Here is a 20,208-nt window from a genome sequence, read left to right on the forward strand (position 1 = left end):
GGCTGCTGTGAACATGTGAGCCAAAAATTAGAGCACAGCATGCAGCAGGGAATATACAATTACAGTCAATCCCGGATGTATCGAACTTGAAGGGGATCGCGAAATAGTTCGATATATGATAATTCAGAATATAAGATATGCGTATTTAACACTTATATTAATGCATTGCGGGTCTCGAAACAGTTTCTGGAATTCGTAACAAGCGCTAACATGGCGATTCGCTCACAACTAGTATGCCAAATAACAACGTGGCAACTTCTTTTGCAAGTTGCCACACTTTATTTTGCACGAAAATAGTCCGTAAACTTGTCTTGCTTCTTGTGCGCCGTCAAGTTCATCAAGTCATCCTAAATATTATTGAAGCTTTCCAAATAAGCAAATTCAGCACCTTCGGCCACAACAGTGGTGACTGACGCTGAGCGCTGATGCAAGCTCTGGAGGGCGGTAAGAGGTTGTTTAGCAGCAGCGTTGACTTAGCGGCGTTGACATCTTCATAACCGCACGGGTCCTCTTCCGCGGCACCGGCAACGTCAGCCTTGATCGCGGCATCGATGCGGTCAGAAAAAGCGACATCGTCATTGCTGTCTCCCATCCTAGAGAGCGCCCGAAAATGCTAAATCGCAAAATTCACTGAGGCACCGTACGCCGTTGCCAGCAGTCGTGACGCACCCAAAGTCGTCACCTGGCACCAAAGCCTGCAAGGAAACACTTCATGACGGTGCTGCTTGACGTCGTTCCAAGCACCAGTCATCATTTTATTGCTACGAGCGAGTCAATGTTTTGTTTGACTCCCTGAATGAGGATTTGTCAGGAACGAAGCGAGAAGTACACGAGTCCTCAAGCCGCAAAAAACAACGCAGCCCACAAAAAAAAACGAAGGAACAAGTTGACATCTTGGCGATGGCGATGGCACTTATAGCTTTGTAGCAAGCATAGAGTTTCATACAATACTTACTAGCGGGAACTCTGGCGCTAGTGTCTATGGGAGCTGCAACGCATGGCACTTCAGCCAGCATGGGAATGATGGGTAGTACACGGATTTGTCTAAACTTCATTCTTTCGGCTCCGTTTGGCTCCGCGTCGCCTGCATCCGCTTTGTCGCAAAACAAAGTTCAGCAAAAGTCAGCAGTTCCACTTCACCACTTTAACCTTTTTGTGCTCACCAATTCAAATCTGGTCACAAAGTTCACAACTATCCATTCTTTTATCCGAAAGGAAACCAAAACACAGCAATAGACAAAGCCACAAGTTCGTTCGAAGCCCGCAAGTACGAAGACTAGGCAAATCCGTGTACTACCCATCATTCCCATGGTGCCTGAACGATCGCAGCGCCAGAGTCCCCTCTAGTTAATTTTAGGAAACTCTATGGTAGCAAGCAGCCGCTGCTTTAGCGCGAAAAGGAAGAAAAAGCATAGCCTCCGAGATGTGTGTTTTATGATCGAAAACGGCAAAAATATGTCACGATGTTGCGGATCTCGAAGGCCATGCTTTGCGGGCCCGCATGCCATCGTGCACGAACAAACAGGGAAGGGAATGCTGACATTGCGACGAGGCTGCCAAGTATCTTCGCATTCATCTCATTTTGGTGCTTTCGGCAATCGGCCCCTTTGAAAAACACTATGAACGCACGTTACATCCTACAGGCCGCGCATCAAACAAGCCAGTGCACTCGCAAGCGCTGCGCAACCAACCAGATCAACGTAATGCAACGACACTGCCTTTTCGTCACCTGCACACGCAGAGTGATCGGAACTTGACAGAACGCGGCCGAAAATGACCAACATTTGTTAGGGAAAATGCACTCCCTGGAGTTCGGCGCGGCGCAGCGTTCTATATATCGGATGTTTCGCTGTGCGGGAGTTCGATATTGGTGGACCAGTCCTATACTTTTGCATGGGAAATTCACGGGGATTTCTCAACTGTTCGATATAGCCAATAATTCGATATCTATCCGAGTTTGATATATCCGGGATCGACTGTAGTATCAAAGTCAGCTAGAATTTGCTCGCTCTTCTTTCGACAAATTATACCAAAGACTGGCCCGATTATGACATAGGCGGAAGGACATCGCCATTTTCCGATTTGAGCATTTGTGTGCTGCATAGTTACCACGGCTGCCCCAGAGTGCCGCCACTTACCCGTGCCGCACTCTGTAATGGTAGAATTATGCGCTACAGAATTACACTAGCACACTCATGATCACGACAAAAGAGAGCCGATACATTAAGGGGGGGGGAGCTCAAAGTCATGATGTACGCTGCTGTAGGTCCTTGCTCCTTTGTCATCCCCTTCTGTGTAGCTTTCAGCACACTCATTGGGATGAAAAGAGCGAGAAAGCACTTGAAGTTTGTGACACATTTCTGCAACTCCGCTCGTACTTAACAGATTCAAAACGTTCTTGTGGCAATTGATTAGTAAGGCAATAAACTCTAATAGTGAGGTCATTCGATGATTACTGGGGAAGGTATTGCAGAGCCCCTTTAATCCTATTTTTTCCTTTTTATTTTTGCGGTGTGTCGATTAACTACAAGTACAGTCGAACCCGACTATATCGAACCCGTTTACATCGAATTATCCTGTATATCGAACAACTTCTGAACACGGTATAGTTACAGTGAGGATATATAGCGAAAATTACGGTTACGTCGAACAAGAATAGCAGCGACTCCCGATATACAGAACGTCAAGCGAGGCAAAAGTGCCCCCGAAAGTTGGCTTTCCCTCGTAGCGGCGGGGAAACTGGCGCTTTTCCCCACCGCTCACTCCAAAAGTGGTTTAACCCGGCGGCGCATGACCAGCTGTCCCTACCGTGACCGCGCCGCGTCAATCAAGCCGCTGTCACCCCCCTGCAATAAATGATCCTGACCCGCCCGCAGCGCTTGCTGAGACAGCCAATCAAGGCCTCTTGTACTCTCCTCGTGCGAGCACGTGGGTCGTGCAAGTTATCTCCCTGCATTTCTCGTTCGTTGTGCTTCGCACCATGTGCTTGTGCCGTGATGGCTAGCGTGAAGTGGCAGAATTTTGCCTTTCGCCGTAAAGTTCGAAATTATAAATCGAGTCGAACATGGTGAGAAGTCGGACGTCGCGGCAGCGTGCAAGATTCCGGGGAGCACTCTTAGCACGATCTTGAAGAATAAGGTGGAGATTAGGGATAAAGTGGACAAAAGACCCGGTGCCCGTGGCGCCCGACACATACGCACGGCCATGTATGAAGACGTCGATGCAGCCATGTGAAAGTGGTTCGTGGACGTTCGGTTGCGCAACCTCCCCGTGTCCGGCCCCATGATCGAACAAAAAGCAAAGGACATGGCTTTTCTCCTTGGCAGGGAGGATTTTCAAGGTGGCTTCGGTTGGCTACAGCGGTTCAAAGAAAGGCATGAGAAACGACGATCCTTTGCCCACATCCTCAGAGGTGATTGGTGCTCTCGCACTAGTCCGGCGCTTCTGCGCAAATGTGGAAGGTTGCAGCCTCGCCTGCTCTGACTCTTTAGACCATGTATAGAAATGCGTGCTGTCACAGGCAGCGAAGTTGCTCAAACAGAAAAAAATGGAAGATTATTTCAAGCGCAAGCTAGCTTCGTCAATAAAGTGCTTTTATGAATGGTGTGTGAATTTATGACGTCCAATTCTTGAGCAGCCTTATATGGAATTATGCCGTATATCGAACTGACAGGCGTTTTTTTGCGAGTTCGATATATCCGGGTTTGACTGTATACATTTCTAATTTGCCAGTGTTGCTGACACTGCTTGAAGAATTGCGCGTGTGACAATTGAACTCCATTAGCTTGGTACTTTGCTAGCTTTGATCATGAATATAGGATGATTTTGTTTGGTCATATATACACAGTAGGTCAATAGCTAGTTATGAGTAACATTTCGGGAAAAAAAGGTAGACTTTTATTCGGATAAATATGGTATCATGCAGCTGAGCTTCTAGGAAGCTCTTCTTTTTGTGACGAAAAAAACAGGTCGTATACTATTGCTCATAGAAACTAAGTTGATTACCAGCTTTTGCTTTAATAATTCCTTATGTTCATTTCATCTGTGTGGGAGCTGAATAAGTTGCACTAAGAAGAAACTTAGGATGTCTGTATGGTAACCCATCATGGTGGTCTAGTGGTTATGGTGCTCGACTGCTGACCTGAAAATCGCGGCATCGAATCCCAGCCGCCGCGGCCGCATTTCGACGGAAGCAAAATGCTAGATGCCCGTGTGCTTAGATCTAGGTGCACGTTAAAGAACTCCAGGTGGTCGAAATTTCCGGAGCCCTACAAGGTCCCTCACACTCATATCATGGTTTTGGGACATAAAACCCCAGCAGTTATTATAATGTCTATATGGTCATGCATAACATTAAGGCAGCTTTTTTTTCTCTTGCTCTTTTTGTTTTCGTTAGCCAATTTTGGATACAGCAGCCTCCCAAATGCATTTTCACTTCACTGTATGAAGGACCAGTTCACTTGAGGCACAGGCCTTTTCAGCTTTAATGGTTTTTGTTATAAAAGTGTTTATTAACTCAAAGGGAACCAAGAGTGACTCTTCTTTGAATATGACAACGTTTACAGCATTTGAATATGACAATGTTTACAGCATTCACCTTGTAGCTGTTAGGTTGAAAGTGTGGCTGATGCTAGGTCCAAGCATTGCACATGGAAACTTTGTGTTCATTCTTGCAGCTAGTGTCCGGAACCTAATGTCCATGGCCATGTTCACTTTCAGGTATGTTGAGGCAAAGCCAGACAGGGTCACTGTAGTCTTCAGCACCATATTTAAGGATGAAGGCGATGTTGTTCTCGGAAAGGTGTTCATGCAGGTAAGACCACTGTGAACGCTTCTTTTTCACTAACTTTAGACAGCTTTCAGCACGGGGTGATGTGTAGGCAAATTGCAAATGTGCAAATGCTCAGAGTGTTCCTCTGCTCCATAGATTTAGCAGTAGCTAAGCAGGATTCGTATCCAAGTGATGGCTTTAGCAGGACATACGCTGCCACTTCGTATTGGTTGGCTGCTAGCAGCACTTTTGCTTCACACATTTCTAATCACACATATTGCATTGCATTTTTTGCTCCTGGGAGCATGACCTACATTGCTTAATATAGCATTTTTCTTTTTCTCTCTCTCTATTTTGGTCAATTTGACCTTCACATTACAAAAAGCTTTGGAAAACTCGTTTGGTCCCATAGCCTGGCTCGGTAGTAATGGGACCAATTGTTTGACATACCTAGATAATTCAGCGAGCTGTTACAACAGTGACAAAAGGAAAACGGAGCTAGATAGAGGTATTATAAAATACATGATTCAATTATACAGAGGGTAACAGCAGACAAATTGACCATTTATCCGATTATGCTACTTATCCACGAAACATGAAATGCTTCATGGCCATGGAAAAACTGTGGGCTGCTTTCACATCATTTGGTGTGGCATTCCGAAGGAGTTTTTGTTAAGATGTTGGAAGCAGTGTTTTCAAATAATGTCTCGATCTCCTAATGATGTTTGTGAAAAGAACTGTTAGTTTGCTGTTTCCACCATCTGTATGCGTGCACACTACTTCTATTGCTGCTTGTCAAACACACTCTCGCCTTCTTGCCTTCTTCACGTCGCCATTCTTTGTCAGCTCTTTCTTCTTCCTTGTCAGAGTGCACTGTTTTTCCACCATGCGCAGTATAAATCTTGTGTTAGTTTGGGTAAAACCTTTATGGTAGGGACTTGGTAAGATGCGTGATCTGTGTTCACATGACTTGCTGTTGAGGCAGAAAATAGGAGAGAACAGTGCTGTCTTTTTTTTTTAAGTTGTTGCATTTCATTTCCCTCACAGTGTTTGTGGAAGTGTTTATGCCTTTCCAGTGTTTGTCTGCGTACCTGAGTAGCGCGTTCACAATGTCTTTTCTTGCACACTAGGAATTCAAAGAGGGCCGCAAGGCAAGCCACACAGCGCCACAAGTGCTCTTCAGCCACCGTGAGCCTCCAAAGGAGTTAGAAAACACGGATGCTCGTGTCGGCAACAGCATCGGCTACATCACGTTTGGTGGGTAACTTGCCTCATGCGCCTTGGCCTGTGGCTACAGACAGGCCCTGCCATGTTACTTGTAGATTGAACCTAATGGCATGTACTAAATGCCACTTATTGTACAGATGTGAGTAGACTTTGGCAAAGCCTAGCATATGATTATGTAGAAGCCTTGTATACACTGTAAGGTGCTTAAGCTTTGTTGAGTAACTTAATTATTTTGAAGTTTGAAGTTTTCACCACAGTGTTACACCATTTTTTTTTTTCAGACATTCTTGAAACAAAGATACAATGTGTGGTGTGGAATGCGGGAAAAAAGCTGCGATACAAAACGCAGCTTGACTAGCCCCACATCCCATCAATACAAGGCAGAAAAAGTGACAGCATTCATAAAGTCCTCGAAAGAACTAAACGGACACAAATACATAGTTTAAAGTGGCACCAATAAGAAATATTACATACATAAAATTTTAAGAAATTGACAGGATCGCACTGTTTGAAGAAATACGAAAAAAAGAAATAAGCAGAACATAAAAAACAAATCTTTGGAACTGCCTAAATTTGTGCAAAAAAAATTTTTTTTTCTCTCTTGCGTCATGAAGGTAAAAAAGTATTCGACATATCCTGTCGCGAAAGAAGGCGCAATCGCTCCAATGAAAAAGTGAATTTATTTAGTATGTGGGGGAGTGAATGTTTCAGCATTTGTAGACCATAGTTTGTTCGGCATCGAGGAACCTTCCAATAATCGCTCTGTCTAGTAGGTCGAGACGAGGTGCTGCGCTCTAAGCATGCTATGGAGATAAGATTGTTACTTCCTTTGTTAATTTCAGTTTTTAAAGACGCTAGTAAACAATATTCATACATGTTGTCAAATCTTACGACTCTGAATTTGTTGAATAAAGACAAGGTATGTGCATTATATTCGGCATTTGCAATAGAACGCAATGCATTTTTTTGTAGTGTGAGTAATTTCTGCTTAGAGTGCAAGGTGCCAGTACCCCACACCAAAAGACCGTAGCGTAACTGGGAAGAAAAAAGCGTGTTGTATATCATTAGCATCTGAGTAGTCGGTAAAAATGACTGACATCTCCTAAGCATGCCTAGTACCTTACTTAACTTGTTTCTTACCATTTCGGTTTGTGAATCCCATAACATATGTTCATGAAAAACAATTCCCAATGCTTTAGCGGTCGAAGAAAAATCAATCACAGAATCGTGCAGGTGTAGTTTTGAAGTAGCTTCGTACGTTGTTCCTTTTGAACGAAATAGGACGGCTTTGGTTTTTGAACAGTTGATTTGTAGGGAGTTAGCAGTCGCCCATGCATACAAGTCATCTAGTGTCGTGTTTGCTGCTGAAATTAGGTCATTTACATCCACACCTGTGAAAAACAAGGAAGTGTCATCCGCATATATGACATATTTGATTGTGTGATTTATGTTTATAATGTCGTTGACATAAGTGATAAAAAGTAACGGCCCCAATATACTACCTTGGGGTACACCTTGAGCAAGTTTTTTCAAAGATGATTGTTCTGTGTTTATGCTTACACACTGCAGCCTATTGCTCAAATAACTGGTGATTAAGTTTAGCGCATTTCCTCTAATGCCATAATAGGGCAATTTTTGTAAGAGGGTATTGTGATTTATCCGGTCGAAGGCTTTAGAGAAGTCAACAAATATGCCTAGCGTAATTTTCCTGTCCTCTATATTACCTAATATAATTTCCTTTTGACGTAACAATGCTACCTCTGTCGACAGCCCTGACCTAAAACCGTACTGGGCTGGAGTAATTACCGAATGTTTTGCAAAGAAGTTCGACAGTCTTATAAATATTAACTTTTCTATGGGCTTTGAAAACAAGGTAGAACAGATATGGGCCTATAGTTCTTCAAATCATTTTTGTCTCCTCCCTTAAACAGCACTGTAACTTTTGCATGCTTCATACGTTCTGGGAAAATACCTGTGCCTAAAATTAGGTTATAAATGTATGTTAAGGGCATGACTAATATGTCTATGACAGAACAGACTGGGGCCATCTTTAACCCATCAATATCTTCCGATTTACTTTTCTTTAGTTTTTTGAAAACACCCATAACCTCGTGTTCATCTGTTGGGGAAAGATAAACCGACGAAGCTACTGTCTGTGCGGACATGTAATGTAGTGCGGTAGTGTCACTGACACTGTCTACTAAGGAAGTAAGGTGATTATTGAATTTCTCAGCCAATGCTCTGCCCCTGTATATTCGATCGCCTTCAGTTATCTCTTCTACACTAAAATTACCTTTATGTAATGCAGTAATTGAATTTAACTTGCTCCACATCTCCTTGACCCCTGAGACGCCCTCGAACATGCAAGAATAATAACTGCGTTTCGCTTTTTTCATAACTTTAGTTAAATTATTTCTATATTTCCGAAAGGAATCCAATGCGTCTGGATCGCGATTCTTCAAGAATAGTTGATACATGCTATTTTTCACATTTATCATTTTTATCAGGTTCTTTGTGACCCATGGTTTCCGCGAACGTTTCAACTTTTTATTTCTTTGTAGGGAAAACATCGCTTGTAAATACGGGAAATTATCTCCATAAAACTGTCGTATGCTGCGTTTGCTGATGAGCACGAGAGCACTGCTGCCCAATTTGTTCTGGAGATTTCATCTCTAAACTGCGAAAGAGAGTTTTCAGTTATATTCTGGCACCGGAATTTGTAGGTTGGGTTTGATACGGCACGGCACTTATCAATAACTAAATATATCGGCAAATGATCACTAAGTGTAATGTTGACTGTCCCAGAAAACAGACTTTCACGTGGTAAGTTGGTAATAAAAGGTCCAGTAACGTAGCGCTAGTTGCTGAAATGCGAGTTGGTTGCAGTATCACATTTGATAACAAATACGAATCAAGAAGCATACAAAATTCGGACTGTTTTGATGTATTTGAAAGCATGTCAATGTTTAGGTCGCCACCTAGGACCAATTTATACTGATGTATACTAACATGAGAGAATATCGCGTCTAGCTGCTCGAAGAACTCACCTAAATTACCATCAGGTGGACGGTACACCACCGCAAAAAGAAACTTCCCACATTTCAAACATATTACCTCAATATCTGACGTACATAAAGATAGGTCATCAAGCAGTTCATAATTAATACCTTGTTTAATAAACATACATACGCCTCCACAAAGCTAGTGAAAAAGAACTGATTCGGTTTTAAAAGAAAAGAGCAACACAGTACCTTAGAATGGCAGAAGGTTGAGCTAATTGAATGGGATTCTTCATAAGGAATGTAATGCATGAAGACATGAATGTGAGAGACAAGAATTACATGACACAGATGTAAGTTTGGTGTCGAGCTTCCTTTGTGCCACAGTGTGTCTTTTAAACTGATGGTCGGCATTAGGGTTGTCTAATTCTCTTCTGCTTTGTCCATGTTTGCGCGCCTTATTTGGCTTGGTTATCCTAGCGAATTGTTCGGTCCAGCAGTTCTGCGAAAGGGTTTTTCCCCAGCTGAAGGAAAGTTGTTCATTCTGTTAGCACTAAGCATTATCAGTTGCTGCAATCCTGGGCAACCTGCTTATGTGGAACTGCATAGCAAAAAGCTGTTCACTGCATTTGCAGCAACAGATTATGTGAAAGAACAGACAGTAAAGTTGGTGAGCTCACTCTGCAGTGAAACATATTTTGAGTTTGTATGGGTGTGACCATAGTTGGAACTTTGCATGTGCAGCGTGGAGACACTAGGGAGTTTTAGCTTGTAACGTATACTTCTTTACGTTACCGTGTTACCAGATACCGCATGGAATCTGCGCATGCGCGAACATTTACGGAACGTAAAGGTTTACGGAACGTAAACTACTCGCCGGATAGGCTTTATGTTTACGACCCTATCTCGCAAATCCACCTTCGTTTGTGGCTACTCGCGATATCCGCTTCGCGGAGACTCCAGCCGCCGAGTCAAAATAAGCCGAAGTGCGAGTGCCACTTACGATCACCTTATTTCAGCCGGATTACTGAGGCTAGAGCGACGTAGAATACCGAATCCGCAAACGTGAGAGGCCTAAAGCCCCTGATAGGCTGGATAGATGGCGCCATCTAGCAGGGCCAAGGTGAACCAGGAAAGCGCAAAATTGTTATTGCAGAAACATCGGGCATACTGCTTCTAATGTAAATGCCTTGCAGCGGCATTTGTACAAATGAGTTGCCTTTTTAATCATTTTTTCCCCTCAAGAACACTAAGCGAAAACAAATGTGTGCATGATTGCGGTTGCGAGAAGCGTCACAAGATGTCGACAACATCGCCCGGTAACCTGGTATTGCTACACCCCTTCGCTTATACCAAGAGTTCATAAGAGTTCATATAACAAGAGTTCATAAGATTACTGCCCTACCAGGCACCATATACTATAAAGACAGAAAGTGACAAAGCTTTTTCTGGCAAGGTACAAACAACCCTCACTAAAGCACCAATAGTGGCAATGGTTCTCAGCCATGGGTTTTCGGGGACCCCTTGTGGACTTGTGGAAGTTATGAGAGACCCCTTGCACTGAGAGAAAAGGGGAGGGTCATAACTTAACATGCAGTGTGAAATAGGTGCTTTTTATTTCTCCTTCGCAAAGAATGGTCAAACTAAAGTGCCACTCCAATTCAATCTCAACAGCTTGTTAAAATGTTGTGCAGTCTGCAGCCATATTCAACCTGTTTCTAGCTATGTTTGCTCTTCAAATATGCAAGCCTAGAAAAAGTATGCTCGCACGCATATGTTGTAGAAAACTGCAAGCAAAGCTTTACAGCCATCTCACGGAGAAAGGGAAACAAGTCAGATCTGCTGCAATGCAAAGGTGTTATGCGGTGAAGCATAACCAAAATCAGAAAGGGCCGCTGTCATGCAACATATTGTGCCTACAAAGAAATGTGCTTGTTTTTATCAAGGATGGGTTCCGCGGACCCCCAAAAATGGCTTTCGCGGACCCCAATTTGAGAACCACTGCCTTATGGAGTCAGCAGCTCCGGTTGGTGACTTCATAAGTTATCAAAGTGTTATCATTGTTCGTGCCAAGTCATTGTCCAGACCGGATGTGAGAAGCAGCTTTTATCTCATTTCCACTAGCTCTTATCACTGTTTGCTTGTTATTTTTAGTTATGTTTACCTTATTTATGTCGTCCATGTTACAGTCACTGGTAGCCTCATTAGATTTCATCACCTTGTTGGCAACAAATATGTGCTCACCAGTCGTAACTCTGATGTCACTTGACGCTAACCCTAATTAGATTTTCCCCAAGATATTATTGCCATTGCTTATGCACTTGGCAGAGAAAAGTGTGGCTTTCAAAGAACATAATTTTGGCCCCCAGCTCTGCTCATATGCAGACAGACATGCCTTATCTTTTTTGTTATGGTATTCAACATGCTTTTCCACTACAGTTCTTAATTGGAAGAGTAGCCGTACAGATCTGCAGATTCACCTACAGATTAAGGAAAGGAGACATGCACAGCTGTGTGAAAAGAAATTTCTCGATGCAAATGCAGCAGTGTTGTTCAACCTAGATGTAAACTTAACTATGGTTGCACATTGGCCTTGGTGGATCCTAATGAGATCGAAGCTTTTCTGATGCGAGGGAATGTTGGTTATAACAAAGTAAATATAAAAATGTTCATGCCACTATTAACTTGTGAACGCATGCCTACATAACAAAGGTCTCCTCCGATCAAATGCAGTTTCATTTCGGTGAAGTTCAACAACTCCTAGTTTTTAAAAAAATGACCTAGTTGTGTTTGCTGCACACAACTGACGAGCATTGTGAAGAAGGAGATTCTACAAATTGCCTGTGCTATAACCCATGGTTTCTCAAAGTGGGTTCCGTGGAACGTGGGGGTTCCGCAGGCCCCTTCTCGGGGTTCCGTGAGCCACTGATAAATTTTAACCCTGGTTCCACACTCGCCAAGTCACTTAGATGGCGAACTCGAGGTGCAATTTGATAAGGCAGTGGACGTGCTGCTGCTGATAAGGCAATGGATGTGCAGGCATTCTCGACACTAGCCTATCTAAAAAATAAGCACATAAATCGGCTGAATCCAGGAGCCAACATGCGGCTCCTGGATTCAGCGGCTCCTGGCTCCTGGCCCTGAGTGTGACTTAGCCTCGCATCGATTTGTTGGTGCAAGGAAAGTGAGTTCAGTTGCATGTCAGTGAATAAATATTTTATATGCCCTTGCTTTTGAATTTATTGCATATGTATATAGTGTGAACCGAATGAAAAATGCTTGCATATAATCAGAGGGGGGGGGGGGGGGTTCATTGGCACTTAATGGGGCTTAGCAGGGTTCCCTGGGACCAAAATGCTTGAGAACCCCTGCTATAACCTATGCTAATTTTTAGAATTTTATTAGGTTTGTCGGCACTCTCTTGTAATAACTGGCCAATCCTACGATTTATAATCTAGCTATCTTCATGAATAGTTCTCAAGAAGGCAGGCTTGGTTTCTTGATATGAAACACACTGCTTGTACTTTCACTGAAATGAATGTCAAGTGATCACAAGATGACAAACAACAACAAAAACAGCAAGTGGCCTGAAGAAAAAAGAAACAGGCCATATATAAGGAAAAGAAAGGAGCACTCAGAATAAATGGTGGCTGTTGAACCAATGAAAGTTAGCATTACCTGCACGCTAGTACTATGGTGGCAATTTCAATGAGCTCAGCACCTTGAGCTAGTTCAAAGGTGATGTTAGCCGTCTCATGCAGTCACATCTGCAGGAAGCAGTACTTGCGTGGTGCAACGATAGCTTTTCCAGCCATATGTCCTTCTCACAGCCTATTCAAATGCCATATCTTAAAAACATTTCGTTGCTCCCACTAAATGGATGCTGAAGCAACAAATGACTGCGTAGTAATTGCCAGAACGCTTATCAGTCGCATCCTGGCAGTCGCATCCTGGTTCTGTGTGGGCCTGTTTCTTTGTTTGTTTGTTTTCCCAGGTTTCTTCCACATTTCCACTGTCTTATAGCATTGTGCAATACCCTCGGCATGCCTTGCAATTTCATCATTTTTTTTCTCCTTCTTTCTGCAGTGCTCTTCCCAAGGCACACAAACCGCCAAGCAAGGGACAATACAATAAACTTGATTCACATCTTTCGCGACTACCTGCACTATCACATCAAGTGTTCCAAGGTAAGTCAAGGCTCCTCAAGATTGTCAGAAGCTTGTGTCTTGGACTTGGGCACTATGGGAACATACGAGCTTAACGGGTGTTCAGGACCTCTTTAAAAAAAGGGTTTGCTTTCTCACCTTAACCACCAAAGCATTTCATCTTATGTTTTATAGATAATCAACCCTCACTTGTCACAAGTTTCCCTAGCTTCAAAATAAAAATGTCGTAGCTGCAGCTAGTCTGGTGGATAAGTTTGTTCCATGCGCTTCAACATAGGTCAGCAAACTCACTCATGAGTTGACTCACTCAGACTCAGATTGGGCCGTGAGTCTGAGTGAGTCTGGGTGAGTAATATTTTGGCAAGTTTAAGTCTGAGTGAGTCCGGTTGAAGAAAATTTTAGGGAGTCTGAGTCCGAGTGAGTCCAGTTGAGGAAAATATTGGCGAGTCTGAGTCCGAGTGAGCTGTAAGTGCAAAATATATTTCTTGAGTGAGTCCGAGTGAGCTGCACCGTTAGTTGCCGACTTATGGTCCTATCTACTCATCTTCAGCATTACTATCAGCCTTATATCGGCTTATGTTTATACTCAAATCTATTTACACTTATCTCGGCACACTAGCATTCATGCGCTACCTCAATATTGGGGACTTTTAGCTTGTACGTATACTTCTTTAAGTTACCGGATACCGAATGGAATCTGCGTATGCGCGAACCTTTACAGAACGTGAACTACTCGCCGGATAGGCTTTACGTTTACAGCCCTATCTCGCAAATCCACCTTCGTTCGTGGCTACTCGCGATATCCGCTTTGCAGAGACTCCAGCCGCCGAGTCAAAATAAGCCGAATTGCGAGCACCACTTATGGTGCATTCAGACGACGGACCGAATTCAGATGTGGCGGGGAGGACGGCGCGTCATGTGACCTCACATCAGCGATTCCCCTTATCCGCGCCTCGTCCGCGAGCCTCGCGGACGGATGACCCCAACCTGTTTTTCACATCGGGATTCTGGCAGTGGAACGCTGCAGCTTTAGCAGACAAACAGGCTGGCAACCAGTACACTTTTCTTCTGCTTGAACCTTACAGCTGTCCTCACAGTTGATTTCAGCTCTGCTGGCGCTTACTTCAGTTTATTTCTGAGGTCATATTCTAAGACGATCACCTTTGAGATATCTATCACTTTTAATGCGCGCTGATTGGCAGGTTGGAGAGTAGCGGGTAAGTTGTCGCATCAGTCATTGCACATGCAGGATTCTGCGGTAGGCAAAGTGGCGTTGTCGCCGAAAGCGGTTGTCTCAGAACACAGCCCATGTTTGAGCACTGATTTTAAGGTCAAGATGCGAACCGAGGGAAGGAAACATTATGTGCAGCAGTGCAATGTGCACTGTCGGTACCTGTTCGCAAAAGAAGAAAAAAAATATACTGTCTAAATCGGCGCATCACTGTATCCTCCCTTCGTGCGCGGGCCCCCACGGGTGACAGCAGCGAGGTCAGTCTCCAGCAGCTCTCCGTAAAGAAGATTCTTTTGATTCAGCCATTCCGCTAACAACACCAATTTCACCAAAACAAATTACATTCCTTGACAATACTCGACAAAGCTCGGCGAGCTTCGCGTTCTGTTGGCTTCCATGTTGTTGAATTCTCTCGAACCGGTCTGCTGCCGGCGGGCACAGGTGAGCGCAAAGTCTGCGGTCGAGAGTAATCCGGCTGTTCTCTCCTAGGACACCGTCCATCGTGTGGATGCGCCTGCAGGCGGATTATCTGCGGATTAGCTGTCTGCGTCCACGACAAATCCGGATTCGGTCTGCTGTCCGAATGCACCATTACGATCACCTTGTTTCAGCCGGATTACCGAGGCTAGAGCGACCTAGAATATCGAATCCGTAAATGTGAGAGGCCTAAAGCCCCTGATAGGCTGGATAGATGGCGCCATCTATCAGGGCCAACCAGGAAAGCGCAAAATTGTTATTGCAGAAACATCGGGCATACTGCTTCCATTGTAAATGCCTTGCAGCAGCATAATTACAAATAAGTATCCTTTTCAATCATTTTTTTCACTCATAAACACTAAGCAAAAACAAACGTGTCCATGACTTTGGTTGCACGAAGCGTCACAACATGTCGACACCATCGTCCGGAAACCCCATATTGCTACACCCCTTTGCTTGTACCGGGATACTGCAGACGCTAAAAAAATGATTTTGACGCAGCGGTAATTCAATTTTATCTATATTAAATGTAGTTTAAGCGCAGTTATCATCACCATTTAGTGGTTTGCGCAAACATAAAGGTATACATTTACGTATGTACGTAAACATTTACGTATGGCGAGCTAAAACTTTTCTAAAACATGCCTTCCGGTAACACGGTAAACGCAGTCCGGTATTCCGGTAACATGGTAACGTTAAAAAGTATACGTACAAGCTAAAGGTCCCTGTTGATCAGAGGCGTGAGTTAGAGAAAGGGGTGCCGTGACCTCCCCCGCAAACTTTTTCATGGGAAGTTCTTCATAAAGATATCTCGTGTGAGTTGCGTATTTCATAAACATGTCCTTACTGAATTGATATATGATAGTAGTGATATATGATATATGATGATATCTTGTATTTGAAGGTACAGTCGACGACCGATAATTCGGACTCCACGGGGAACGTAAATAAGTCCGAATTATCGAATGTCCGAAAAAACGAATGCGTCAGAAAAAAAACACTTTTATTGACACTTCAGGGTCCCGGTGGCCGAAAAAAGTTGTCAATGCGTTGCTGCCCACACTTCCGCTTACGTGCAACAAAGTCCGCCTGTATCTCCGCCAGTGTGATGTGATCACTGTACGATGACGAGCTGGTTTCGTTCGTGAAGGCAATGCGTCTGTGCAGCGCACTTAGCGGTCGCACAAAGAGGCAGCATGAATGGCGGCGCGGCGCGTTTGGGTTCTCGCCTATTAAATGCGTGCACTACGCATGCAACTGCGCCAGGCCACATGCACTATCGAGCAGTTGACTGAAGATGCTTATCGTAAGACTTGTCAGCGATTGAGCCGTACTGGTGCGTTTGCCGCCTGCCGCCATCACGCCTCCGTGCATTTCCACTGCTTATCCGTAAAGACATCGCCGCACGGCGCCGTGATAACGGCCCCTTTGAATTTCCGGTTCGCTTCACCCCACAACACTTAGGCATCGTGACAAAGCTGACTTTCGGACTCTGCTACTGTCGCAAACGGGTCGACTCGCGAAAGCGCTGGTTCGAACCTACGAGATGATAGACGCAGCAGAGTTGGGGCTTCAATTACTGCCTTTCGGACCTGCAATTTGGGCAGAAAGTCCGAAAAATCGGACACCGAAGAGTTTTAGCGTGCGAAATTTCCGACGTGCTTGACCATTGACGTCTATGGGGCTGGTGACGGTGCCACGAAAGCGTCCGAATTTTCGAGCATGTGCGGAAATCGGGCATCTGAAAAATCGGCAGTTGACTGTATCTGCCGCGTTTCGTTGTCGTCGGCGCGGCCTTCGGCGCTGGCTGTGAGGGCACCGTTGGCGTCATTTAACTCAGATCTTTTGAGACAGCAGAGCGTAAAATAAAGCAAGTCTCAAGATAAAAATGAACGCGCGCAAAACGCTTTACCGCAGACGCATTCGACAGAATGGCGGCGATAGCAGCGCAGCGCGGAGATACGGGGACCGGAATGTAGGATGTTCGAGATGTCGATACGATTTCCCACAGTCATAGAGTTTCTTACAATAATACTTAGAGGGGAATCTGGCGCTAGTGTCTACGCGGGCTCCTTGAGACGCGCTTCAACCACCATGGGAATGATGGGAAGTACAGGCTTCGGATTTGCTTCGGATAGATTAGGTTCTTGAGATTCGCAACGCTTGTTTGCCGAGTGTAAAACAAAGTGATATGAAGTTAATTCCAATTAAAACTTGCTTCATTCTTTTGCACGTAAAACTTATTGCAAAAAGTTTGCGTGACCGTGAGATGGAACTGAAACCTAGACAAATTCAACCACCAGGGTATGCATTGCTCTGCAATTGTGTTCCAGATTTGGCATCACCAACTAATGAATTATTTTTGTATTACACTTGAAAAGAAACACGCTTGTTTTTCCCTCGAAAGTACGCATTATCTATTTATGGAAATAACAGTACTGTATTGAGTGAGAAACACTTAACGTATCGTCTGCTGCGATGCCAGGTGCGTCTGTTCAAGTGGTCTGCCTCCAACGCATCTCTCGTTTTGTTGTGAAGTCGAGTCAGAGGAGCGCGACGGTGCGTCTACTTAGCTTCGCCGTTGTTTTGCAGCTGATTTGAACGAGTTTTGGTACGACGCGCTTATCAAACAAATGTGAACTCGATGCAGTTTGCTGCACTGACATGGGACGCTACCTCTGTGCGCAGCGGTGAGTGCGCGACGCTTTGCTAAAGCTGTCAAATACAACCTGTAAAGCTGCAGCGTCGCAGCAAACCAAGAGGTCTAGCGGTCTTCAGCCTCTTTGAACAACAAAGGCGCTGCTTGAATGCTTTGAAACGCACCCCACTACCCACGCCTCGCAAAGAACGAAACTGAAACTGTAGAAAAAGATCCGTAGACAGTTCGCTAGCTAACGCTATCCAATCCGAAGCCTGTACTTCCCATCATTTCCATGGTGGTTGAACGATCGCAGCGCCAGTTTCCTCTCTAGGGTATTGTATGAAACTCTATGCCCACAGTTGACCAGTGCCTCACAGATCGGCATTTCCAATCACAAATCTCTGAGGCATAAAGTAGCGATCAAAATAAAGCCTCATAGATCACCAGTTACCTTTCGTTTTGATCTCTGAGGCCATACTTTGTATGGTACGGGTGCCGGAGGAGATAATGGCTGGCGATTCGGCGTGCGCGACAGTCACGGACAGGGTCCGGATTATCGAATGTAGATCTCGCAGCTGTCCGAAATATCGGTCGTCTTTAAACATTACTTCTATGGGATCATCGGCGGTGCCGCGTGACTGTCCGAATTACCGAGCATGTCTGAATTATCGGTGTCCGATTTATCGGTCGGCGACTGTACAAGATCAAAAGGTGTATCGTAGAGCACCGATTATGTAAGATATTGGCGTTAAAAAGGATTGACACAAAAAGGATTGACACCAAGATCGAAAAAGCAAATTTTAAACCAACGGACTCGTGAGTCGACTCACTCAGGCTCACTCAGACTCAAGTGAAGCCATGAGTTTGAGTCTGAGTGAGGTCTGGCTGAGTAATATGTTGGTGAGTTTGAGTCCGAGTGAGTTCGGTTGAGAAAAAGTTTAGTGAGTCTGAGTCCGAGTGAGCCCTCACAGCAAAATATATTTCTTGAGTGAGTCTGAGTGAGCTCCAATTTTTTTGCCGACCTATGCTCTTCAGTCTTCATCTAAGCTTAACAATCACCAAAATATTCACGATATCCCTAAATCATGCACCTGTATCTTACGGTGTACACGGATCATACTCCTTGTGACGTCGCCACTATTCCTGGCTCGTGTAGCATTCTTGTTAACCCTTTCCCTATTGTAGACGATCTGACCTCATTCACACGGTTTGTACCGCTCTCACCGAAGATAGACCGGGCTCATTCACGCTGAAACAAGCATAGCAGTGCTGCAGTCAAGCTACCTGAGTCCATTTTGCTAAATTTTCTTTGGCTTCAACAGATGGTGCAGTAAAAAAATTAAAAAATGCTCTCAAAGCATGCATTTTGGTCGAGAAACAACTTTGATTCAGGCAACCGAGATCTAGTATATTGAAGAGAACTGAAAAAATGTTTTGAACGCAGTGATGGCAAGTTTCTTTGAAACACATACACGTCTGTTTATGCTGTTGGTTATTCCTGCATTATGGTTGTACTATGGGAAATGGTCATGAATGTACTTTCACTAATATTATGCGAGGTCACTTACACAGCCACATAGTGTGTGTGCTATGCAGCACTCTGTGGAGTGAAAACAGGACACATTCTTAGAGTTATATGTAGTGTTTTATCTTGAAGTGCTGCCGTTTTTATTCCCCATACAGCGTTTGTATAATATGCACACATGCATGCACATTTTTAAGTGGAACAAATGGGAACATGAACTGACTGATATGTGCAACGTTGATGCAGCATTACGGAAAGTGACGCTGAAATTGCAGTGCCACTACACTTTGTTGAAGCAAACTAGTGTGCACTCGATTTGCACATCCAAGATTGATGACAATGCCAACAACTTGCATCGTCTTTCATCCTTCACCTTCTTTCAAGTATTCCTCAGTAGAGATGCGATTGGTCACCACTCATCAAGGTACTCGGCATGGTGCGTACGAGTCCTGAAATCCTTGAAAACCCTTGAATTTGAAAAAAAGCATTTTCAAGGCCCTTGAAATTCCTGTAATTTTTCCCATCATTGAAAATCCTTGAATTTCCTGAGCAGTGCACATCTCGTATCAACATTTCGACCTCCTTAATATGGTAGATCGGCGTTGACCTGACAAACTGCCCATTTCAGAAACAATAATTCGGCGCGAGCGCGCATTTAGTAGTTCCGTTTTGCAAAACTGCACGGGGAAAAAAGTGGGGAGGCCGATTCCTTCTCCATGCCGCACCACCCAGGATCGCCGAGGGCTATACACGCGCAGGGGAAGCCACCGCGCTTTAGGTGCGGCTGGATGAGGGGAGAAAAAAGGTTGTACGCTACTATATGATCTTCCTATTACTTTTAAATGACAGCTCATGGTGTACTGCAGTACATAATCGTGATAGAAACCGCACAAAGACATAGATGTGCATGTAACACGGTGTGAGCACAGCGGTGACATCGAAATGTCCTCTCAGTTACACAGAACGCCAGCACCACATCTACGCAAGGTAACAGCTCAAACACTCAGTTCAAGCAGCATGAGCACGTTACAAATAAATAAGGTCGAGCGCATGCTGAAGATAATGAAGGTCGAGTGCATGCTGAAGAGAGGCGCTTACTGAACCGACCAAACTTGTAACTCGCCTCAGTCTTGCTTTCTTCTTGCAATGTTGCCGACGACGCCGGGCCTGG

The 20,208-nt window shown here is 44.4% G+C and overlaps 1 protein-coding gene across 1 annotated transcript in view; it reads left to right on the top strand.

Annotated features, from left to right (window-relative positions):
- Positions 1 to 4,719: 4,719 nt before the first annotated feature.
- The window catches only part of LOC119387177 (actin-related protein 2/3 complex subunit 2), a gene marked incomplete at its 5' end in the record, with an annotated part of 30,505 nt that continues 15,016 nt past the window's right edge, over positions 4,720 to 20,208 (top strand). Inside the window, 1 exon segment of the mRNA XM_049413394.1 lies at positions 4,720 to 4,813. Within this exon segment, the coding sequence (XP_049269351.1) occupies positions 4,720 to 4,813 (94 nt within the window).

This window comes from Rhipicephalus sanguineus, chromosome 3, assembly GCF_013339695.2.
Source record: "Rhipicephalus sanguineus isolate Rsan-2018 chromosome 3, BIME_Rsan_1.4, whole genome shotgun sequence".
Taxonomy (NCBI): Eukaryota; Metazoa; Arthropoda; class Arachnida; order Ixodida; family Ixodidae; genus Rhipicephalus; species Rhipicephalus sanguineus.